The sequence below is a fragment of the Panthera leo genome, chromosome F2 (assembly GCF_018350215.1).
Source record: "Panthera leo isolate Ple1 chromosome F2, P.leo_Ple1_pat1.1, whole genome shotgun sequence".
In the NCBI taxonomy this organism is placed as follows: domain Eukaryota; kingdom Metazoa; phylum Chordata; class Mammalia; order Carnivora; family Felidae; genus Panthera; species Panthera leo.
This window is the reverse complement of record NC_056695.1, coordinates 75,405,279-75,430,794: the sequence shown is the minus strand read 5'-3', so window position 1 is coordinate 75,430,794 and position 25,516 is coordinate 75,405,279. Positions and strand designations below refer to the sequence as shown.

Sequence of the window (25,516 nt, the reverse complement as noted above, 5' to 3'; positions counted from 1 at the left end):
TCAGTTTTTTCAGTCCCTAGGTCATGGTCCATTTGGATAGTTGTGAAATCAATGGATTTCAACTAGTAAGTTGAGCACAACTAGTGAGCATATCTTAAGAATGAAGTTCAGTAGAATAAAATAGAAACCACCAGTCTTACTCACCCTGACCCAGGGTTAAGTTTTGTTTCCTGAGGCCTTTGTTTCCACGTCTCAGTGTGTGTACGTGTCAGCGTGTGTGACGTTGCCAAACGGGTGGCCCCTGTGGGTCCCAGGAAAGCAGTTGGTAAGTTGCTGACCCAGCTGATGTAACTCATGACACCCTGAATCAGAATCACATGGGGTGACAGGTCGCCGGGCTCTTGCCCCCTCTGTAAATTGAGGGGGACCTGGGAATCTGCGCCTTCAGTCCCTCCTGATGGACACGATTGAGATGGCAGGAAACAGAGCAGATGGTGACTGCTCAGGATATGTCAGTCTTTTCCCTTTATCTCCAGCTTGGGCGCTCTCCAAGAATACCTCACAGGTATCCATCCGATCTGAGGGCGCCGTGGCAGCCACAAGCCCGCCCGCCCTTGGGAACGGGCACGTTTTGGTGTCACGTGCTGACTCCGCCCCTCGCAAGGCTGTGGCTTCGCTTCCGAACTTCTCTGAGAGTTCGCTTCTGCGAAGCGCTCCAGGCTTGCTGTGGGGACTCGGGGATGACGGATGTGAGGGCCGCGGCACAGGTCCAGGTGTCCAGGGGAGAGGCGGGTCTGAGCTAGCTCGTCCTTCTCAGTTAGCAGGAGGAGGAGAGCGGTAGTATTGGGCCGGTGGAGGACGCCTCCGTCCATCCATCCAGGGCGTGGTGGTCTCTTGGCACATGTTTGAAATTAGCGCTTGCCCGGTCTTTGAAAAGTGCTTGGTCTGTTTTTGGCTACAAGGGTACACATATTTAAAACATCTTGCATGTACTTGCTGGAGGTAAAGTAAAATAATATCTTGTCAAGAAAACACAGAGAAAGTAGAGGAACCCACCCTCTGGATCTTTCTGGAAATAAATGGATTTGTCATTTTTTTTTTTTTTTTTTTTTTTTTTAGTGGAGGAAAATATTATTGAACTAAAGCGATTGGATATGAGGTTTTCCTTTTCCAAGGGCCGGGAGCCAGATGGACTTTTCCTCTGTGATCGCAGACCGTTTGTTTCTGTGTCGCCGTGTTTGGGCATTTATCCGCAGCCCTGGGGACCTAGGGCTGGCAGAGCTTCCTGGGCGGAAAATGCAGCTTCCGTGAGCAAGGCCAGTGTGCAGAATTGGAGGGCATGGCCTGACACAACAGAACTGCTTTCAGCGGACAGGATGATCCTAGAGTCGACCTTCTAAATGGAGCACGTTTGGGGCTTTTATCTAGCTTGTTCAAATCAGTCCCCATTTCTGCCTTCAGAAATGGGTCACCTTTTCTGCCTTCGTCATACCTTCTGCCTCTGTGTGTTGGCAGTTCCCAGTGGCTCACGGGCCCCTTGAGGCCAGGGCCAGTGCCTCACACCTCTGTCCTCCGCGCAATGCCTGGCACGTAACAGGGGCCCTTGGAACGTCTGAGGAATGAACGAGTGAGTCCATGGAGGACAGCAGATCCCATAACCATAGCCTTTTATTCCTGAGAAATTGGTCAGAGTGCAGTCTCCCACCTTATTTTTTGAACTTGATATCAAATATTTTATTTTAGTTTTTGTTCTTTTTTTAAAGCCTATTTATTTATTTTGAGAGAGGGAAAGAGAAAGAGAGAATCCCAAGTAGGGCTCGACCCGCAAACCCTGAGATCGTGACCTGAGCCGAAATCAAGTCGGGCACGTAACCGACCGAACCACCCAGGCGTCCTGATGTCAGATATTTTATAGGAGTGGTAATGATGCGATAGTGAATTCCCTTGGTGGCAGGGGCAGGTTTGCTGTTCTCCACCCACTGCTAGTTTCAGACTTGAGAACTGCCCAGTTGCTCTGGGGGCCAGGGCACCTGCTGCAGAGCTGTTGACCAAGGTGAGGTTCACCCAGGCAGAGAGCCAGGGCCTGAGCCTACGCCCAAGCCCTGGGGCTACTCCTGCGCCCCACACTGTGGCCACAGACTCTAGCTGATGCCTTTCTTCTTTCAAAGGGTCCTGTGTTGCTTTGAAGGCCGTTTCCACCAGAGCAAACAAACTCCGAGGTCTGGGCTCCTTGACCGTCATTATTACCGCACGGGCCTCTCCGTCTCCGCCTCTGCCGGGAACTCTTTTAACAACCGCTCTTTTTAAGTTTGCTGTGTCAGTTTGGGTTTTCATCTCCGGCACGGAACTGAGGTCGAAAAAAGAAATAAATGAGTCCTAAGAGTGCGCCCTCCTCCCAGCACCCTTTCCCACCGCCTGTGTCCTTCTGACAATCTTCAAAGACATCAAGAAATGAGGGGCCCTGATAAGCTCTAAGATAAATTGCTTTCAGACTATCAGAGATTAAAAGAAAAAAAAATCAAATAGCAAGGACTCAGGGGAGATCACTGTAAACTCCTTCAAAGCCCTTCTGAACTCCTCCATCATCTCTGCTGATGAGGGCACCGGGGGCAGCTGACAGGCCTCCTCCAGGACGTGCACCAGGCCCAGTGGCGTCTTTCCAAACGGTCTGTGAGCACGAGTTCCCGTGTGCAGACCCAGGGAGTGATGGAGTGACCTGGAAGGGTCAAGGGCAGAGGAGGACAGCGACAGAAACATCCCGAGCAGCCCTGAGCCCACGATGTAGCCTGCGTGGAAGTCTGTGGCATTGGCTGCGTGCAAAGCTCAGGGCAGCTTCCCTGGAGCTGCCCGGACCCCTGGGACCCCTGAGCTTGGCAGACATTGCTTGGAACCCAGGTGTTTTGTGGGAAGTGCATCCAGACCTTTTGGTGGTTCAGGGGGACTTTATTAGGTTTTGTTTTTGTTTTTAAATACCCTTCTCCTGAGTATGCTCTGGGGAGCACCACCCTCAGGAGAGGTTCCGCAACGGCAGCAACTAAACCACAAAGGAATTTGGGAGGGTGCTGGCTCAGTTCCCTCTTGGAGACTCCCAGGCTGCGTTAGCCCCCAAGAAAGTCTGGTGTCTGAGGCTGAGTTGCATTGATAGCAATGCGGCAGCCACAGCAGCGGAGTCTTTCAGATTTGTTGAGTGCTCACCATAGGCCAGGCTCTGTTCTAAGCACTCTATGTGTGTTGTCTCAAACTTTATTGTTTAGAACAGTTTTAGGTTCACTGCAAATTGAGCGGAAAGTGCAGAGATTTCTCTGTCCCCAAACGTGCACTACCTTCCCCACGACTGACATCCCACACCACGGTGGTACCTTTGTTGTAATCAGTGAACGGGCATTGACACACTAGTCACACCCAGAGTCTGGAGTTAATTACATTAAGGCTCCCTCTTGGTGCTGTACGTTCGGAGGGTTTGGACAAATGGATCATGACGTGCGTCCACCATGCAGAGTAGTTTCACTGACCTAAAATTCTCCTTGCCCGCCTGTTCATCCCTCCCTTCCCCCTGCATTCTGGCCACTGTGGACCCTTTTACTTTCTGCATCGTTCTTTTTCCAGAATGTCATACAGTTGGAATCCTATAGCATGTGGCCTTTCACACTGCCTTCTTTCACTTAGTTACACGCATGTAAGTTTCTTCCCCATCTTTTCATGGCGTGAAGGCTCATTTCTTTTTAGTCCTGAGTATATTCCATTGTTTGGTTGTGCCACAGTGTATCTGTTTGTCAGTATTATGGACTTGGGCCATTCTAACAGGTCTATAGTAGTATCTCATTCTTGCTTTAATTTGCGTTTCCTGATGACATATGATGTGGAGCGTCTTCTCATTTACTTACTTTGGTGAGCTGTCTAGGTCTTTGGCTTGTTTAAAATTTTTTTTTTATTGTTGACTTTGAAGAGTTCTTTGCATATTTTGGCTAAGAGTCCTTTATCAGATATATCTTTGGCAAATATCTTCTCTCATTCTGTGACTTTTTTTTTTCTTCTCTTGACACCATCTGTCATAGAGCAGAAAATTTAATTTTAATGAAGCCCAGTTTATCGATTCAGTCTTTCATGGATTGGGCCTTTTGTTGTATCTAACAAGTCATTATCATATTCAAGGCCATCTAGGTTTTCTTTTTTTTTTTTCTTTAAAAAAAATTTTTTTTTTAATGTTTATTTGTTATTGAGAGACAGAGAGACACAGAGTGTAAGCAGGGGAGGGGCAGAGAGAGGGGGAGACACAGAATCCGAAGCAGGCTCCAGGCTCTGAGCTGTCAGCACAGAGTCTGACACGGGGCTTGAACTCACAAACTGCGAGATCATGACCTGAGTCACCCAGGCACCCAGGCGCCCCCAACTAGGTTTGCTTGTGTGCATTCTAGGAGTTTTATAGTTTTGTGTTTTACATTTAGGTCTGTGATCCACAACGAGTTAATATTTGTGGAAGACTGTAAGATGTGTGTCTGTCATTTTGGCTGTCCAGTTGTTCTAGCATCATTTGTTGAGAAAACTGTCCTTGCTCACTTGTATAGTATTTGCTGCTGTGTCAAAGATCAGTTGACTGGGCTCTATTCTCTTTCACTGATCTGCTGTCTATTTTTTTTTACCAGTGCCACACTGTCTTCATCATTGTTGCTTTATGATAAATCATGAAGTTGAGTAGTGTCAATCTTCCAGCTTTGTTTTTCTCCTCCAATATTGTGTTGGCTATTCTGTTTTTGTTTTTGCCTCTCTGTATAAGCTTTACAGGCAATTTTTCCATAACCATAGAATAACTTGCTGGGATTTTGGTTGGGGTTGCATTGACTCTATATATAGATCCAGTTTTGAAGAACTGACATCTTAACCATATCGAGTCTTCCTGTCCATGAACATGGGATAGCTTTCTACTTTTTTTTTCTTTGATTTCTTTCATCAGCATTTTGTAGTTTTTCTCACATAGATCTTGTACATATTTTGTTACATTTATACCTAAGCATTTCAGTTGTGCGTGGTGCTCATATAAATGGTATCATTTTTGATTCCAGATTCCACTTATTCATTGCTGATATATAGGATAGCAATTGACTTTTGTGCATTAACTTTTTATCTTGTAACCTTGCTGTAATGATTGCTTATTAGTTCCAGGAGTTTTTTTTTTTTTTTTTTTATCTATTCTTCCAGATTTTCTACATAGATGATTATGTCATCTGCAAACAAAGACAGTTTTATCTCTTTTTTCCTGACGTGTATGTCTTTATTTCCTTTTCTTGCCTTATTGCTTTAGCTAGGACTTCAGTACAGTGTTGAAAGGAGTATTGGGAGATGACATTCTTGCCTTAATCTAATCTAATCATAGTGGGAAAACATCCAGTTCCTCTCACTATTAAGTATGATGTTAGCTGTAAGTGTTTTGTAGATAATCTTTGTCTAAAGTTGAGGCAGTTCCTCCCTCTTCCTAGTTTACTGAGATTGTCTGTCATGAATGGGTGTTGCATTTTATGAAATTCTTTTTCTGCTACTGTTGATATGAGCATGTGATTTTTATTTCTTAGCCTGTTGGTGTGATAGATTATATTATTTGATTTTAGAATGTTGAGTCAGCCTTGCCTACCAGGGATAAATCCCACTTGGTTGTGGTGTATAGTTCTTTTGTTGTTGTTTTTAAAGTTTACTTATTTTGAGAGAGAATGAGGGAGAGCATGAGCAGGGGAGGGGCAGAGAGAGAGGAAGAGAGAGAATCCCAGGCAGGCTCTCTGCTGTCAGTGCAGAGCCTGATGTGAGGCTTGAACTCATAAACTATGAGATCATGACCTGAGCTGAAATCAGAGAGTCAGATGCTTAACTGACTGAGCTACCCAGGCTCCCCATCCCATTTGGGGTATACAGATCTTATTATACATTGTTGGGTTTGATGTGCTAAGGTTTGGTGAGGATTTTTGCCTCTCTGTTCATGAGAGATATTGGTCTGTAATTTACTTTTCTTAAAATGTTTTTGTCTATTTTTGCCATTAGGGTAATGCTGGCCTCATAGAATGAGTTAGGAAGTAATTCCTCTGCTTCTGTTTTCTAAAAGAGATTGTAGAGAATTGGTATACTTTGTGCCTTATGTGTTTGGTAGACACATCTAGTCTTGATGCTTTTCCTGTTGGAAAATTATTAATTATTGATTCAGTTTCTTAAGTAGAGATAGGCCTATTATGATTATTTCTTTTGGCATGAATTTTGGCAGATTGTGTCTTTTAAGGAATTGGTTTGTTTCATCTAGGTTGTCAAATTTGTGGGCATAACATTGTTCATGGTATCCCTTTACTACCTTTGTAATGTTCATGGGATCTGTAGTATGTCCCCTTTTTCATTTCTGATGTTAGTGGCTTCTGCCCTCCCTTTTGCCTAGTTAGACTGGCTAGAGGCTTAATGATTTTATTGATCTTTTCAAAGAACCAACTTTTGGTCTTGTTGATTTTTCTCTATTGATTTCCTGTTTTTAATTTAATTGGTTTCTGCTCTAATTTTTCATATTTTTCTCTTATGCTTAACCTGGGTTTAAGTTAGTCATCTTTTCTACTTTCCTAAGGTGGAAGTTTAAAATGATTGATTTTAGATCTTCTTTTCTAATATTATACATTCAGTGCTATATAGATTTCCCTCCAAGTACAGCTTTCATTGCTTTCCATATATTTTGAGAAGTTGTGTTTTCATTTTTATTTAGTTTAAAATATTAAAAAAATTTTTTCTTGTGATTTCTTCTTTAACTCATGTTATTAAAAGTATATTATTTAATATGTACATATTTTGATATAGTCTTAGCTATCTTTCTTTATTGATTACTAGTTTAACCCATTGTGAGCAAACACTCTATGGTTTCTGTTCTTTTGAATTTGTTGAGGGCTGTTTTATGGTCTAGAATGTGGTCTGTTTTGGTGAACGTTCTGTGTGACCTTGAGAAGAACGTGTATTCTGCTGTTGTTAAATAAAGTAGTCTATGGATGTCACTTTACCCAGTTGATTGATTGAATTCAACTGTGTTGTTGAGTTCAGCCATGTCCGCACTGACTTTCTGCCTGCTGGCTCTGTCCGTTTCTGAGAGAGGGGTGTTGAAGTCTCCAGCTAAGACAGTAGATTTGTTTATTTCTCCTTTTGCCATTCTACCATTTTTGCCTCATGCTTTTTGACTCTGTTGTTAGATGCACGCATGTTAAGGATGATTATGTCTTCTTAGAGAATTGATTCCTTCAACATTAGGTAATGCCCCTTTTTATCACTGATAACCACCTCTGAAGTCTGTTCTCTCTTAAATTAGCAAGCTACTTCCTGTTTCTTTTGATGAGTGTTAGCATGGTATATCTTTCTCCATCTATTTTCTTTTAATCTGTATGTGTCTTTAAATTTAAGGTGGGCTTCGTAGAGCCAACATATAGCTGAATCTTGTTTTTTGATCCAGTTTGGTAATCTCTTTTTTTTTTTTTTAATTTTTTTTAACGTTTATTTATTTTTGAGAGACAGACAGAGAACGAGCAGAGGAAAAACAGAGAGAGAGGGAGACACAGAATCCGAAGCAGGCTCCAGGCTCTGAGCTGTCAGCACAGAGCCCGATGTGGGGCTCAAACCCACGAACCGTGAGATCATGACCTGAGCCGAAGTCGGATGCTTAACCGACTGAGCCACCCAGGCACCCCAGTTTGGTAATCTCTTAATTGGTGCAGTTTAGATCATTGATGTCCAAAGTGATTATTGATACAGTTGAATTATTAAATTTTTTTTTTCAACGTTTTTAATTTATTTTTGGGACAGAGAGAGACAGAGCATGAACGGAGCATGAACGGGGGAGGGGCAGAGAGAGAGGGAGACACAGAATCGGAAACAGGCTCCAGGCTCCGAGCCATCAGCCCAGAGCCTGACGCGGGGCTCGAACTCACAGACCGCGAGATCGTGACCTGGCTGAAGTCCGACGCTTAACTGACTGCGCCACCCAGGCGCCCCTGATACAGTTGAATTAATAGTTACCATATTTGTTACTGTTTTCTGTTTGTTGCCCTTGTTTTCTGTTTCTTATCTTCTACTCTTGTTCTTTTCTGCCTTTTGTAGTTTTAACTGGGCATTTCATATGGTTTCATTTTCTTTCCTTTCTTAGCTTATCACTTACAATTTTTTTTTTTTTTAACTTTTGCTAGTGTTTACCCTAGAACTTGCAGCATACATTTACGTAGAATCCAAGTTAGCTTTCAGATAGCACTGTTCTACACTGTGGATAGTGTCAGTATCTTGTAGTAACAAAATAATCCTAATTCCTTCTTCATACTCTGTGTATCATTGCCGGTATTTATTCACTTATATATAAGCATATATATGTGTATTGAATACATTGTTGCAGTCATTATTTTGAACAAACTTTCTGTTAGATCAATGAAGATTAAGATAAATAAGAGCTTTTATTTTACCTTCACTTCTTCCTTCTCTAGTGCTCTTTCTTTATGAAGATCAACTTTTGACTTTTTCCTCTTTGTTTGCTTTTTTTTTTTTAACTTTATGTTGCTTTAATATTTCTTGTAAGACAGGTCTTAGTGGTAACAAATTCCTTCAATTTTGTTTGTCTGAGAAAGTATTTTCCTTCATTTTTTCCTCTTTCTTTCTTTCTTTCTTTCTTTTTTTTTTTTTTTTGAGAGAGCAAGACAGAGCACACATGGGTGAGCTTGGGAGAGGCAGAGGGAAGGGGAGAGAGAGAATCTTAAGCGGGCTTTGCACTGACATGATGAGGCGTTTGATATCACAACTCTGAGATCATGACCTGAGACAAAATCAAGAGTCAGACGTTTAAACAATTAGCCACCCAGGTGCCCCTCCTTCATGTTTGAAGGGTAGTTTTGCAGGGCACAGAATTCTGAGTTGGTGTTTTTTCCTTTATGTAAACATTTCACTCCATTCTCTTCTTGCTTGTGTAGTTTCTGAGAAGTTGGGTGCAATTCTTATCTTTGTTCCTCTATAGGTAAGGTGTTTTTTTGTTTGGTTTTATTTTTTACCTCTGGCTTCTTTCAGTATTTTTTCTTTATCTTTGGTTTTCTGTAGTTTGAAAATGATGGGTGTAGTTTATTTGGTATTATTCTTACTGGATGTTCTCTGAGTTTTTGGGATCTGTGGCTTGGTGTTTGACATCATATTAGAGAAGTTCTCAATCATTATTGGTGTAGGTATTTCTTCATTTTCTTTATCTCTTTCTTCTCATGTTCCTACTACATACACGTCCCTTTGATACTCTGTTCTGTGTTCATCAATCTTTCTGCTTGCTTTTCAGTTTAAAAATTCTTTTTTATATTTATTTATTTTTGAGAGAGAAGAGTGAGCAAGCAAGCAAGCAGGGGAGGAGCAGAGAGAAAGGGAAACACAGAATCTGAAGCAGACTCCGGGCTCTGAGCTGTCAGCACAGAGCCCGACGCGGGGCTCGAACCCACAGACTGCGAGATCATGACCTGAGCTGAAGTCGGACGCTTAACCGACCTGAGCCACCCAGGCTCCCCTTGCTTTTCAGTTTTAGAGGCTTCTTTTGAGATATCCTTAGACTCCGAGATTGAGCTGTATCCAGTCTAACATGCCCATCAAAGGCTTTCTTCATTTTGGCCACAGTGGTTTTGATCTCTAGCCTCTCTTTGTTGGTTCTGAGAATTTTCGCCTCTGCTTCCATTGCCCCTCTCCTTTACGTGCCGTCTGCTTTGTCCAGTACAGCTCTTACTCTTAGTGTGCACATTCAAGTTGTTTTAAATGCTTGGTCTCATAATCCCCAAATCCTTGCCGTATCTGAATCTGCTTTTGATGCTTGCTCTGTCTCTTCAAACTGTGCTTTTTGCCTTTTCGTGAGTCTTGTAATATTATTCTTCCTTCATAGCTGGACAGGATGTACTGGGTACAAGGACTTGCCGTAAATAGGCGTTTAGTAATGTATTGGTAAGGTGTGGGGGAGGAGAATCATTCTGTAACCCTGTGATTAGGGCTCAGTCTCTCAGGAGCCTCCGCCTATGGACATGAACTTCACCAGTGTTCCTCATTTTTTTTTTTTTTTTTCCAACTCCCTTAGGTGGGTAACGATGGCTAAAGTGGGCCGGGTTCGGGTCTGTCCTTTCTCCCGTGTGGAAGGCTGTAGGGGGCTGGAATTGGGTACTTCTCCTCCTCCAGGTAGCTTAGTCTCCGATAATACCCCGGCATGCTAGGCTCTGGTGAACTGGTTTCCTCTGGGGGGCAGGTGTTGTCAAGGATAGAATGCTCCAGCGTGTTTCAGAATGGTTCCTTTTCCCTTCTCCCTGCCAGAAGGATGGGTTTTTCTCTGATGCTCACTGTGAGTACAGGGTGGAGGCCCTAGGGGTAAAACTCACAAAAGCGGGTGCCCCTGGAATGCTGAACTCTCCTACTTGGCCATGGTGAATTTCCAGCAGCTTATCAATTCCAGTCTTGGTTGCCCTACTCTGGTCCCGGTTTTCTGGGGGGTGTGTGCCTGTGGGATTTTGCTCCAGTAAGTTGTGATTCTCTGCCTTCTCTTCAGGTTGGGGGGCCCTGGCTTGCCCCTGTGACCTCACATGTCTTAAGGGTTAAGAAGGGTTGTTCCTTTCTCAGCGTATTCATCTACTGTTAGGATGGAGTAGAAACTTCTAGCCTCTCCCGTGCTGGACTAGAAGTTGCGAGTCTGCTTTGTGTGTTTGTAATTTCATTTTTCCTCCTAGCAACAGGCGGTTTTTATTGCCATTTTACAAATGAGGAAACCAAGGCGCGGACGGTTAAGTCACTTGGCCAGGGTTCCCGAGCTAAGTGGCGAAACCAGGATTTGAGCTCGGGGTCTGTGAGTCCTGAGTCTGTGCTCTTGGTCACTGTCTTATAGGAGCAGGAACTCGGGACTACAGGGGTGTCTGCCTTGGACGCCCATCTCTGCCCTCCGGGGGGTGTGGCCTTGGGCGGCTCTAAATGCCCCGTCGGTCGTGGTATGTAACACACAGCACTCTGGACGAGGAAGTTCGGAAGAAATGGTCGCTGTCGCTGCTGCTGTTATTAGTCTGAGTTGACTGCGTTTCTGGGTGGCTCTGAGGGTTGTGTTCGTTTACTAAGACATGAGAGCACTTGGTTCGATGCCGAGCTCCTAGCAGGTGCCCAACAAATGGTGGGGGTTCATTCTGTAAATGCAAGTGAGCGCGGACTGGGAACACCTTCCGGAACTATCCTTGCCGTCACGGCTCCTGCGGTTCTTGCAGGCTTGTGAAGTTTGTTCACACAGGTCACGCTTCTGAAGCTTCTTGTGGGTTTTTGCGGGCGTTTCTCTGAGTGATTCGTGTGCAGCCTCACTTGGTTGTCTTTCCTGACAGGCGCGTCGAGGGTGGGAGCACGAGTGAGACCCGTACACATGGCTCTCTGTTGTCTGGCCGCCTCTCCCACCTGTCTGGAGCCCCTGCAGAGCAGGTGGAGTCCAGAGGCCGACCTTTCCCTTCCTCAGCTTACCCCTGGCGCTCGTCCCTCGAGCCCCTGTACCACCGAGTGGCATAAACACCCGATGTTTCTGGTCACGCAGTTCTGGAGGCTAGCGTTCCAAGATCAAGGTGTCAGCGAGGTTACTTCCTCCTGAGGGCCATGAGCGAGAGTCTGTTCTCTGCCTCCCTCTGAGCTTCCAGCGTTTCGCCAGCAATCTTCGTCGTTTCTTGGCTTGTAGACTCGCCACCTGGATTTCTGCCTTCATCTCCACGTGGGATCCCCCTGTGTGCAGGTCCCTGTCCAAACACCAGACCCGTTGGATTGCGGTCCGCCCTGATGACTTCTTCTTAGCTAGTTACAGCTGCAGTGACCCTCTTTCCAAATGAGGTTTCATTCCGAAGTACTGGGGGGTTAGGACTTCACTACGTGGATTTTGCAGGAGACACGGTTTAACCCCTAACACCCACCCTCTGGGGACGGTTGGCCCGTGAACTAGCCCAATAGTGAGCCGAGGGAAAAGGCAGATGAGCAGAGCTAGAGCCTGATCATTCACAAGCGTTTCTCCTTTCGTGGGAGCTGGATCCACGAAGCGAGGAGCATGAACCTCCGTGGGACGCGGCCTGGGGAGTAGCAGGAGCGGCCCGGGCGGGCCTGTGTGCATTCCGGTTCAGACGCCCGCTCTTCCTCTCAGACTCGGGGCTCATCCCTCTGGGCCTCGGTTTCTTCATCTGCAGTGTGAGCTCAGTAATGCCTGTCCGCTGAGAGTGGTTGTGAGTCCCGGTGAAATAACTCTGAAACCCCCCCACACCACGCAGAGAGCATTGGAGGACATAATACGCATTGGGTCGCGGAGCAGCGCCGGTCTGCGTGGTAGACCTCGAGGCCAAGCCCTGCCCTCTGCTGGCCCGGCCACCTTCACCGGACCCTCGTCCGTAAGCCCCGTCCCTCCCTTCTGACGCGGAGACGCTAGTGTTCCCGGGCTGTGAGGGCCAGGTGCAGGGGCATGTCACACGTTTGCAAAGGTGCACTGTGGTCTGGCCGTGGTGGCGGTGGTGGTGACGGTGGTGGTGGACGTTCCACGGAGCCGAGGTTTAAGTGGGACGCTTAATTGACTGTGCTCTCTTTCTGTTAAGGACAAAAGGAGTTATTCTTGTCCTGTGTGTGAAAAGTCTTTTTCAGAAGATCGATTGATCAAGTCGCATATCAAGACCAACCATCCTGGTAAGGTTATGCATTTGGAGAGGAAATTAACTTTAAAATGCTTATGTCTCACTCACTTATTTGTTTATTCATTCATTTATTTTTAATGCGTTTTTAATTTATTTTTGAGAAAGTGCTGAGCGGGGGAGGGGTGGAGGGGAAGGGGAACCAGGATCCGAGGTTCACGCTCCTCGCTTCGTGGAGCCAAACACGGGCCTTGAGCTCATGAACCGTGAGATCGTGACCTGAGCCCAAGTTGGACCCCTAACTGACTGAGCCACCCAGGCACCCCTAAAATGCTTCTGTTTATTTTAAAACACAGCACTACATGTCAACTGCACTAAATGGAAATAAAGAGGGACGGAGGTATGAGTAAATTTAAGGCATACGATTACCTTTATTTAAGGTTGGGAATTTATAACCATTTACTTCATTTTATCCTTTCATCTGGCCTTCAGATACTCTCCCCACACTGTCATCTCCCTCCCCCCTTTTCATGTGCACCTTGAATGCCTTCAGATGGGTCACTTACAATGCAGGTCTGACCTAGACTCCACTCCCTGGAAGCCGGTGCCTGGCCCCCGTGAAAAGCTTGTTCCCCAACAGGGTGGTTTATGAAGGGTGTGCACTCCCAGGCTGAGGAGCCTTGGCGAGTCGGGGTGACTGTCACCCTGGGTCTCCCCACACTGGTTTCCTTAGCCACTTAGAGGTGTGAGCACGAGCCACCTGGCCACTCATGCCTGCCACACTTCTGTTCTCGCCAACTGGGACACATTTCCTCCATTCTGCCCCGTTAATTCCCGTGTGTTCTCTGTGTTCTTCCTTGGGGAGGATGTGAGGGCTCCCCGGCTGGGGACGCTGACCCCTGTGTTCAGGTCATTGCCACCTCCTTGCCACCCTGTGAGAGCCTTGGGGTAGGGCTGCCACCGTTAAGGCCCATCCCCAGATCTGGGTGTCACACGGGCAGGCCCGGGGGCACAGACATGGGTGCTAACATGGGTGCTGTGTGTGGCAGAAGTGAGGGACAGGTAAGCCGGTGCACTTCCCCTGCGTCCGTGTCCCTTTTCTCTTTGTTTTGTGTCCGCTCTTGTCTTTGGGCACCGACTGCCTGATTACCGATGATAATGGGGAAAAGTAGAGAGATCACAGAGTTCATGAACTCTCACGTTCTGTCCGGGAGCAGATGGAGCCCTGAGGCCTTCACCCGTGGTGTCCTGGTGGCCTCGTCCTGCCCTCCCCGTGTCGGCCTGTGTCCCGTGTCACCCGTGTCCGGTGTGAGCCAGGGATGCTCATTTAAACCACCCAACCTTTGCTCATGAACGTGTGTGAGCTGTTCTTTCTCTTTGGCTGAAACTTCAAATGTCTACAAAACAGGGTAACAGGAGGGACCCCAAGGATCCGTAACAGCCTGGCCTCTGCACCCGCGTGCCCTTTATCAGATTTGTTTCCTGTACTGACCCTCCAGACTTTTGTCCTAGAATATCTTCAAGTTCATCCCACACGCATGCCATTTCCCCGTAAAAGAACTTAGGATGCATCTGTAGCAAGTAAGGGCGTCTTCTGAACACAACCACTGGGTCGCCATTAAAACAGACTTGTTATGAGGAACACTGGGTGCTATGTGTTACGTTCTAAATCTGAAACCAATTTTACCCTGTATGTTAGCCAACTAGAATCTTTTTTAACATTTTTTTTTTTTAACGTTTATTTTTGAGAGAGAGACAGAATGAGAGTTGGGTTAGGGGCAGAGAGAGGGAGACACAGAATCCAAAGCAGGCTCCAGGCTCTGAGCTGTCAGCACAGGGCCCGACGCGGGGCTCGAAGTCACGGACTGTGAGATCGTGACCTGAGGCGAAGTCGGACGCTCAACCGACTGAGCCACCCAGGCGCCCCTAGCCAACTAGAATTGAAATAAAAACAAAAGTAAAATCAGGCAAAACAAACAGAATTAATGGTAATTCCTTATCATTACCTACCATTACTTCATTTAAAATTTCCCGAGTCCACTGAAGATTGTTTGAATCAAGACTCAGGCGTTTTGTTTTTAGTTGTCACGTCACTCGAGTGTCTTGTATTCTGTGGGACACCCCAGCCCACTTTTGTTCCCGTGACATCAATTTGTTGGAGGGACCGGGTCACTTCTCCTGTAGATGATTTCGCTTCCTGCATTTGTGTGACGGTGCCTTGTGGCATTGTTTCTCTGTCCCTCACGTTTTATGCTCACAGATATTTAGATCTGAGACTTGTAGATTCTGGTTTAACTTTTAGGCCGAAATTCTATTGCTGGACTCCATGGGGCACATCTGGATTTGTCACGTTAGTGCTGGGGTTCGGGCACCGTCACGAGGTTCACGTCCATCTTTCATGAGCCGATCTCCTTTGGCTTCTGATGATCACCCTGCTTTTCATCTAGAGGTCTCCATGAGCACTATTTCCGAGGTTCTTGGGAGGAGGGTTCAGCTGAAAGGGCTGATTGGAAAGAGAGCCATGAAGTGCCCGTATTGTGATTTCTATTTCATGAAGAACGGCTCAGACCTTCAGCGTCATATTTGGGCTCACGAAGGTGAGTACTCATCTCTCAGGATGGAGCATCCTTTCAATGTCCTGCTTCTGAGCTTCACGCGGGAGCGCTTTAGGGGGAAGCCGTGTCGCCATGCGCCCTGCAGTTAGACTTCCTTCCACTTACCCAGAAACGTGTGCAGCAGCCAGCTGAGCTCCGTGATTTCAGTCGCTGCCTGTTCAGTGGCAAGTGCAGTGAGCAGAGGCGTGCAGTTCTTTGTAGCTTTCGTTGGGATTGCAGCGAAATAAATCCGCACGACCCCTGCACTAGGCAGCGGGCTTCAGGAGGACAGGAACAGCACTGTCTCAGTCACGGAGGTGACTGGTGGCGGCCGTGGTGCACTGGCTCGGTAGGTGCTGAGGAAGTGTTGGTGTTGGACAAATGAGCAAAGGCGAAGAGGACAGCAGAACGTCGTCTGGTCCCAGCATCGTGGAGGAAGAATCCAGGAGGCGGGAGGAACACAGGCTGTGCTTTCGGGGTGCTTGCCTAAGAGGGGAGGAACGGGGAGCACACTCTGGGGCTTTGGGCATTGGAGGTCGGGAGACTGCCAGAGACAGTGGGCCACCTACTTTGCCTCCCGCCGTAGGGACGTGGCTCTCCTGGGGGTGAGGCTCGGTGGTGGGGGCAGGGGGAGCCCTTCCGGATGTTTGCAGAGGTCCCGCCTGTGAGTTAGGAAACTGGGAAGCTGCGGGCAGGAAAACAAGAGGGCTCCTGGGGAGGACAGAGGATGAAGAGTTTCTACGGTGTGGCCAGAAGCACCTGCTCTCAGGCCTCGGGGGAAGTGCTGTCAGGAAGGGAGAGGCGGTCGGGTTGGTCAGCAATGCAGCAGGGCCCACACCAGGCAGAAGGAGCTGAGGTCAAAGCCGCGGTGGGGGAGGTGCGTTTGTTTACCAGCACGGGTGCACCCCAGCTCTGTGCCCCGGGCACACCTTGCAGCCTCCCTGAAGCCTCAGTTTCCTCCACTGCCAAGCCTCAGGCCTCGCAGACAGGGGCTGAACCTGCCGGGCGTGCAGCGTGGCAGGCTCCCCCTGCACTCGGTGTCGGGAACAGCGTCCCTCTCCCCATGCCCGTGGCACCAGGTGTCGCAGCCTTTTTCACTTTACATTCCCCCCCGGACAGAGGCCGCAGGGGCAGGGGCTTCTCCGCTTCAGAGAACACCCCCCCCCCCCCAATCCCGCGCTCAATATGGAGCAGGTCCTCAGCAGGTGTTTGCTGAGTGAAGGGAGAGCAGCCAGGATGCCCCACAGTCCAGGCCATTAGCCCAACACCAGCTGATGTCAGGGTTCTGTTGGGTGTATGAAAACGTGCTTTCACATCTGATCCTAGGTGCCCGAGCACGTTGGGTTTTGCACACAGACCCTTGTTTCCTTGAATTTTTGTCAGCTCACCTCAGTCCCGTTGGATTGAGTGAACGTGTGCTGCAGGGACTGCCCGGGGTCCGTGCCCTCAAGGGGTTCCCAGACCGTGGGGAGCGGCAGTGTGAACGGCTTGTGATGCACTGTAGCAGTACAGCTAGCAGAGGGGTCGAGGACATTCGCTTGGGCGGGCCAGAGGAGACCGCCCAGGGGAGCCCTGGCAGAGCCGGGAGGAAGGGCATGGCGGGCCGAAGGAACAGCATGGAGGAGCACGGCGAGACAGGTGTGCGCCATGTTCAGGGACAGGCAGGTGCACCGCTTTGTTCAAAGTGGATGTGCACGTGTATCCTTGGGATGCACACACGGGTGCAGATAGGGGGGTGTGTGTGTGTGTGATTCTGTGTGTTTTTTTCCCCTCCTCTGGTAGGTGTGAAACCCTTCAAATGTTCTTTATGCGAGTATGCAACTCGCAGCAAGAGTAACCTCAAGGCTCACATGAACCGTCACAGCACTGAGAAAACCCACCTGTGTGACATGTGTGGCAAGAAATTCAAATCAAAAGGGACGTTGAAGAGTCACAAGCTCCTTCACACTGCTGACGGTGAGTCCGGGACTCTGTACCATAGTGAGTTTGTTTCCCTCTTGAAAGTGTGGTTTGAGGGGCGCCTGGGTGGCTCAGTGGGTTAGACGCCTGACTGTTGATTTCGGCTCTGGCCGTGATCTTACGGTCAGTGGGATGGGGCCCCGTGTCTGGCATCATGTGCTCTCTCTCTCTCTCAAAAAAACCCACAAAAACCCAAAAGTGTGGTTTGAAGCTGACATTCCAAGTTCAGCAGAAACTGTGGATGTGTTGCCTACAGGCGAGACAGAGCTGTGTCTTGTAGAATTTCAGTCCTGGGAGAGAGGGGACAGAACTCACCTGCTTCCTCATTTTCCCTGTGTTCAGTGTCGGAGGCTTGCCTGACCTCCACCAGTGCTTGCTGAACCCTGTGTGTGTGTGTGTGTGTGTGTGTGTGTGTGTGTGTGTGCGTGCGCACACTCGTGTGTATACATAGGGCCAGAGGGGACGCTGCTTCAGGGAACAAGGCACCCTCGGGAGGCCTTGATCTCAAAGTTGGAACCTTCTTCAGCCCTCCACCCCCACCAGAGCCTGAGGACCTCGAGTGGCAGCCACGCTCACGATCACACTCGACCTGATCACACCTGGTCCACTTGGTTCACACTCAAGTGGACGCATATCAGCTAAGCCACCGCAGGGGTTGATATTCAGCCCCAAAGTGGGGCTCAGTCTAAAATACACACAATGCTTGGGCAAATCTGACCTTGGTGAAGTACACTTCAGTGGATTTCTACTTTCATTCCTTCATTAAGAACCATGGATCGAGTTCTTTCTCCGGTCCAGCTGTGCCTGGGGTGTAGGGTCAGTAAGGAGCAGCCTCCGGCTCTGGGGAGTTTATAGCCCAGTGGGGGGGGGGGCGGGGGGGGGGAAACCACACACAGCTGTGCTGAAGATGGATGCGGTGATGGAAGGCGGCTCGCAGCCCCGGGAGGAGGGTGTGAGTCGCCGTGGGCAGGACATGTGGTGGGCAGTGGTCACAGTGTCCAGGAGAGTCTCCCTGAGAGGGGCAGGATAGAGGGAAGACACGCAGAATCGTTGTAGGAAGCCAGGCAGCTAAACCGCAAAAGCCTTTAACCTTTATTTATTTTCCTTTAAAAACCCCAGTTGTCGCAGGGTGTTGTGAATATACCATATTTATAAGTATATTGGTATTGAAGCACAATCATATACAAAAACTGGAGTTCACCGTAACAATCAGAGTGATTTCAACAGTTACTTTTCGAGAGCGATATAGCCATTAGGTGACACCTTCATTGTAGAATGTTCCAGGGAACCCATGCTGGTGTGTGTGTGCATCTGGGTGAGCTTGGGGTATTGTGGAGAGGCCGCATGCTCAGCGAGGCTTCGTTAGAGTTCAAGATCCAGGGCTTGTCCAAGGCTCAGTGGAGGCCAGAGCCATAACTATTCAGACTTCAGCAGTGTGCTATAAATAAGAAAATCCATAAGCAAAATAATTAAAAATGCAGTGACAGTAAAGCAGTCTTATCCTGAGTAATGAAAGCATTAAGTCATGTAATTATTCATGAGTTCTGTGCCTCTGTTATTTTTTGACATGGAAGCACCCAACTCACTGAAATGCCTAATAACACAGTGTCACTAATGACGAGCGGCCGTCCTCAGTGCCGGGAGTTCTGGGGTGTCCACGGGGCTGTGGTGTCAGGGTCTGGGGGGGCACTCTTGGGGCCAGGGAGGGACACTGTGGCCTCATGCAGGGCTCTGAGGTCTGGGTTCTGGCCTGAAAGGCTTTGGGGAGGCGGGGCGTGTCTGATCAGGGGCTGTGGACCGACCACCGTCAGGTGCGGAGGGGACCGCTGGAGTGGGCAGCGTGTCAGGGCGGGCACGGCAGTGACATACTCAGCTTATGACACGTGTCACGTCACTTGCTTCCCCGAGCCCTTCAGCAGGAAAGGGAATTTGGATAGGCAAAGGAGGCGTCTGGTCAAAGCAGGAAGGCAGCCTTCCTGAAGGGCACCAGCTGTCTGCCCCACCTGGGCCTGAGTTTGGTGCGTCAGGACAAGGACATGAGACCGTCACGCTTCCTGGGTCCCTCTCCGCCTCTGTGCTCTGTGAGTCCAGAGGCAGGTGGCTGGTGAAGATCTGGAACTCCGTGGGGCAGGGTAGCTTCACCCAGTCTGAGTTGGGGCTGGTCTTTTCTTCCCGAGGGCTTCCAGTCTCGTGTTGTCTCGAAGGCCAGCTTGATATGTGGGTTGCTGGATCACAGGCCAGATGTCCCAGCTTCATGGACAGTCTGCTGTGTACCTATGATCAAACTGTAGGCGCTTCTTTTTCTTTGCAATTTTAAAAAAGCTTTGAGAAAAGTTTAGTTCCATCTCCTACCCACTTTTTCCGTGGCGCTCACATCTTGATGAATTTTAAAAGCTCTTTGCATATCAGTGGTTTGTCATAATGGTGCAAACATTTCCCTCCAGCTTACCATTTGCACTGACATTTTGTTTGTCACGGTTTTTTATGTACAGAAGTAAAATAACTTTGCATATGTAAATTTATCTGTCTTTTCCTTTATTTTTTTCTTCATGATTTCTCTGTGTTGAAAGAAACCCTCCACGTATTAGGGGAAAATTCTTTTGTATTTTCTTCAAGTTTTATTTTGGGGGTTTATAATGTTTATTAAATGTAATATCCTTGAAATTTATTTTGGTGTGTGGGGTGTGATAGGGATCTTTTTTTTTTTAACAGTTATCAATTAAAATATTTGCAGAGAAATCTGTTCTGTTCATTTTGTTTTGAAATTTGAATTTCTCAAGATGCTGGGCATGTTCTGAGATTTTTGTCTGTTTGGATAATCTGTGTCTAGAGTATGGTTTTATAAATCCATTTTTATAAATCATTGTATGCACACATATGTTATTCCTTTTTCTTTTTTTCTGGACATCTCTTAGGTTTTCTCAGTTATTATCCTTTTGGATAAGCTTTGAAACTGATTGGTCAAATTAAGAAAAATACCCTACTCTCCACCAAAGAAGGACACTCTCTCCCTCCCCAGGGATGCCCTTGGGAGCTATGTGACAACATGACACGTGCTTTGAATTCCTCAGGGAGAAGTGCTGGGATCAGGGGTTTGGCTGCTTTGATGAGGCTGTCAGCCTGTAACCCTAGAATTAGCTCTTTATTTATTTATTTTTAATGTTTATTTATATCTGAGAGAGAGAGAGAGAGAGAGAGAAAGAATGAGCAGGGGAGGGGCAGAGAGAGAGGAGACGCAGAGTCCGAAACAGGCTCCAGGCTCTGAGTTGTCAGCACAGAGCCCGACACAGGGCTCGAACCCATGAACCCCGTGATATCATGACCTGAGCTGAAGTGGGACGCTTAACCGACTGAGCCACCCAGGCACCCCAGCTCTTTATTTGGAAACAGACGTTTAAGACCTGCCTGGAATGACTTGGTTTTTACTCTGTTGTGTCGGTGACGATTCAATAGCTTGCCTCACAGAGAAGCTGTGTGGGGTAGGCAGAGGCAGGGCTGTGGAGGCCCGAGCCGCTCTTATCTCCCACCGCCTCTTGGCGTGGCCTGGGTCACATTACTTCTCTGAGCCTCCGTTGCCTCAGCAGTAAAATGGGGATGATTATACCCCCGTGCCTGATGGCCTTGGGGATCAGATGACAGAAGGTGCACCCACTTACCTGGGCTTCACCTGCTGTCTCGCTGCTCCTTCTCAGTCTCCTTTCCTGGGGCCACCTTCGCGCTGACTTCTCCCTCTTGGAAGCTCACAGTGCTCAATCCGCAGGTTTCCGCACTTGTTCCTGGGGCGTCTCCCGGTCTCCCCGTGCTTCCAACCGTTTATGTGGAAGGCTTCCCAGTTTCTGGGGGTGTGTCAAACTCCAGCAGCCCGCCAGATCCTTCAGAGCCCTCCTGGCCCTGACGTGTCTCTTCTTGCCTTCTCTGTCTCAGGTGTCCTGTGTCGTTTCTGTGACGAACATGTGTTTGTCTCTGCCACTTGAACTCTTCCCAGTTCCTTCGTACTTTCTTGTGTGTTTTTTTCTTTTTTTTTTTTAATGTTTATTTATTTTTGAGAGAGAGACAGAGTGTGAGTGGGGGAAGGGCAGAGAGAGAGGGAGATATAGAATCCAAAGCAGGCTCCAGGCTCTGAGCCGTCAGCACAGAGCCTGATGTGGGGCTTAAACCCACAAGCTGTGAGATCATGACCTGAGCTGAAGTTGGACGCCCAACCAGCTGAGCCACCCAGGTACCCCTCTTCTGTGTCTCTTACTGTCCTCTGTCTCTAACGTGCATTGTAATTTCCTTATTCTTGACTTGCTGTGTCTTCCATTGGACTGTAAGCTGCTCTAGCAGGGATTTTTGACCTTTTTTTTTTTTTTTTAAAAAAAAAAAACAACCTTTTTTTAATGTTTGCTTTTATTTTTGAGACAGAGGGAGACAGAGCGTGAGTGGGGGAGGGGCAGAGAGAGAGGGAAACACAGAAACAGGCTCCAGGCTCCGAGCTGTCAGCACAGAGCCCGATGCGGGGCTCGAACCCATGAACCGTGAGATCATGACCTGAGCCGATGTCGGACGCCTAACCGACTGAGCCACCCAGGTGCCCCAGGAGTTTTGACCTTCTACATCTGCTTTGTTTTGTAGCCCTGGCACCTAAACCAGTGCCTGGCGTGTGTGTGTGTGTGTGTGTGTGTGTGTGTGTGTGTGTGTGTGTGTGTGTGTAGTAGGTGCTCAATAAATGTTTGTTGGTTGAATGAGTGAAAAAAATGTAAAGTACCTGGCATACCGTGCTTGGCATACAGAAGCACTTATTTCCCCCATGTCCTCGCTTGGATACTTCTATTAAATCAAATGCTTGTGAATTGGATGTTTTAAAGCACGGTAGACGAACTCACCATTAAATGAATCTTTTTGGGTATCTTTCAGTGAAAAGGAATTGAGTAGTTACCCTCTCCTGTTACCTGCTTGCAAGGCCAATTTTTCACATTTATTGGCTTCTTTAAAGTGATGTGTCCCTGTTTATTCATTCTTGTTTCCCAGAGGGGCTCATTACTGTGCCTCGGAAGGGATAGGTCAGGGTGGGTGCAGGTCTCAGTTAGAAAGGTTTGCCGGTCAGTATGTACAAAGAGGGACACTGATCTGTGAAGGGCCTTAGTAAGCCCTTTGCGTGTAGGCCAACGGCATGAAAGAAGTTAATGCAAAAATCATGCCGTAGCATATTTCCTCCCTTTTGACTTTGAAGGCGGCCTACACATGTGCGGTCTAGAGGCTCTTACAGGATTCCGCCTCCCCTAGCAGATGGGGAAGGTGAAATGGGGCAGCGCCTTACTGTTAGGTAATCAAACAGGAATCCTCTAATCATGAAATAAAAAGCTCTTTGAAGCTCCGTGCTAATTCCTTCGGGCACCCCCCCTTCCCCCGCCCCATCTGACCTGCCCTCATGCACTTGAGTTAAGAAGTTTTCTGGCAAAACTTACAAAGAGGAATTATCCGAGCTTTAAGCACTCTTGTATGTGTCGTAATTAGACAAGTGGAGAGTCGAGTGTGGAACTTAGGTCTGAGTGGAGGACGTAGCATTTTTCCCCTCGCTCCTTCAGCTGATAATAAGAGATGCCGTGGCTACATGTGGAGATACTCTGGGAGATGTAAGTGTGGACTTGCTTTTTCTCGTCTTTCCTCTAAAGGCGGAATCATCGTAGGATAAAGTAGCCCCGCTTCTCCGGGGTCTCTTTACTTCTAAAAACATACACTCTGGAACCGGGAAGTTAACCAATGGAAAGTGGTACCTGAGCAACTGGCTGGTTGACCCCTCCAAGTTCATGTCCTAGGCTCCAGTGCGACTGGTCCCTGCACAGCATCCTCGTCGCTCTTACCCTTTCACCAGCTCACCCTGGAGTTAAAGGTTAAGGGCCAGGGGTGGGCATGGGCTCGGTGGGTTTCTGTGGCCTTTACCGGCCTGTGTCTGGGTGGCGGGCCACAGAGGGAGGACCGACTGCAGTGCCTTTTTATATGTGCACCCTGGCTGGGTGCACCCGAAACACTTTCTCTCAGCTTTTTATAAACCATAGGAGTAACAGCCCGTAGTATAAAATGCGCCAGACAGCTCACTGAATAGTTAGCTTAGACTAATACACAGATGTAACTGTTGAATAAGGCTTGGTTACCTAAAACCTCACCAGGGTACAGGGTTCTCAAGCCACAAATTGCAAATCCCTGGCAAAGTATCTGGAACCTCCACCCAGTTGTGGCGCCCTGCCCGTTCCTGCTCTTTTCTCTGGCTCTGTGCCGCCCTCCGTTTCTTTCCATGTCTAACGCTGATCCATTCCTCCTTGTATCAGAACTGATGTGCTAATTACAGAGAGCCATCAGTCTCTTCAGTCTGCAGTTGCCCGAAGTTCGGTCTTAAAAGTACAGAGACTTCTTTAAACTGTGTTTTTGTCGCGGTAGCTGTTTCTGTTCTGAGTTGCCACTGCCTAGATTACTGCCGATGCTGGGACTGTGGGGACAGTGCTCTGCGAAATACCTGCTGCAGAGTGTGCTGTGCTGCCTTTTAAAAATTTTTTTCTTTTTTCTTTTAGAGAGAGGGAGTCTGTGCACACACAGCGGGGGAAGGGGCAGAAGGTGGCGGGGTGGGGGGGCGGGGAGAGGGAGGGAGGGAGAGAATCTTAAGCAGGTTCCATACTCAGCATAGAGCCCAACACAGGGCTTAATCCCATGACCCTGGGATCGTGACCTGAGCCGAAAACAAGAGTCAGATGCTCAACCGACTGAGCCACCCAGGCGCTCCAGGGAGCTTTTCTTGTATTAGGCAGCACACCCCCATGGGCCAGGCTGTGTGGAGAGGCAGTAGGCAGAGTGGGTGCAATGGTGGGCTCTGGAGGGCAGACCCAGGTTGGAACGACTTCCCGCCTGTGTGACCATGAACCGGTCCTCACAGCCCTGTTAGTTTCTTGTGGCCACAGTGACAAACAAGCACAAATTTAGTGGCTTAAATCAACACAGATGTATTACATGACAGTTGTGGGGCTCAGAAATCTAAAATCAAGTTGTCAGCAAGTAGGGGCTGCATTCTTTCTGGAGGCTGGAGGGGAGAATCTGTTTCTTTAGACTCTGCAGCTTCTAGAGTCTGTCGGTACCCTTTGGCTCATGAGCCCCTGCCTTCACGTTCAAAGGCAGCAGCAGAGCCCTGCCAATCTGTCTGTCCCTCTGCTTCCACGATCATAGCTCCTCTGTGACCCTGACCCTCCTGCCTATCTGCCATAGGGACCCTTGCGATTTCACGGAGCCCACCTGAATGGTACAGGGTAATTGATCTCAAGATCCTTAACTGGGTCACATCTGCAAAGTCCCTTTTGCCATGGAAGGTAATAGGCTCTGGGGATCGGGACCCGGATATGTTTGGGGGAGGGCATTACCTCCCACTGTGGGCTATGGGAAGATTACTTGGGGTCCTATTAAGTGTGTCAGTTCATTCTAAATGTTGGGTGGATATACCTGTTCCCCTGGCGGTCAGTGTCCTCATATTCTCAGTAACTCTGGACACAGCATAGGGATGGCTATTTGTAATGCTTAATCCGCACCATCTCTGTCATTTAGGAAAGATCACATTTCTCTTCTCTCAGATATTCTCTCATCAGGATGGCACGGTGCAATAGTTAATATTTAAAGAGTATCAGTGTTGAAAAAGCTAAAGTCAGTGTTCTGATAAATTTACTTATGCAAAACATCACCTTTTGCAGTAAGACTGGATAAACAGTCATAATCAGGTGTTTTCACCTTCATGCCTCTAGCTATTATTACTACTAATAGTCTGGTTTGTGCATATTTAAGTATTTTAGTGCCCCTTCAAGTTTGAGGGGCCCACATAAAATTTGATTAGGCAGCAGTGACTTAACAGGTATCTCAAGCAAAGTGCCTTAAATCGGAAGGAATTTTCCATCGCTTGTCTCCTTTGTGTGCCGATGGACTCCAGATGCCAGGAGACAGAGGGCATGGTCTTATTTTCACCCGATGGTTTAGATTTTTCTACCACTCCACCTCTCCCTGGTTTTATATAGAGCTCTATTTAAAGTAACTAAGCAGCTGGAGCCATCCTCAGGGAAGCCCATCAAACAGATGAGGGTGAAGTAAGAGACAAAGGAAGCTGACAGGTGCTGTGCCTGTATTCTTTTCCTTTTCTTTTTTTTAAGCGTATTTTTCCAGTCTTACTGAGACGTAACTGACATGTAACACTGTATCGGTTTAAGGCGTCCAACACGGATTTGGCGTGTTGTGTATATTGTGAAACGATTACCGCAGTAGTTCAGTTAATGTCGATCACATCACATGGTTTTTTTGGTAGGATTCTTATTTTATTGGATGTATTTAACACACAACCTTGTGTAAAATTAAGGTGTTCGGAGAGTTTGCTACGTGGCTGTGATGTATTGC

The 25,516-nt window shown here is 47.8% G+C and overlaps 1 protein-coding gene across 13 annotated transcripts in view; it reads left to right on the top strand.

Moving 5' to 3' along the window:
* The window catches only part of ZFAT (zinc finger and AT-hook domain containing), a 253,317-nt gene that overhangs the window by 83,720 nt on the left and 144,081 nt on the right, over positions 1-25,516 (top strand). For all 13 annotated transcript variants that reach the window (XM_042923645.1, XM_042923643.1, XM_042923651.1 and 10 more), the window contains 3 exons: positions 12,531-12,618; positions 15,011-15,160; positions 16,940-17,113. In XM_042923645.1, coding sequence (XP_042779579.1) covers positions 12,531-12,618; positions 15,011-15,160; positions 16,940-17,113 — 412 coding nt within the window. The remainder of the gene's footprint in view (positions 1-12,530; positions 12,619-15,010; positions 15,161-16,939; positions 17,114-25,516) is intronic.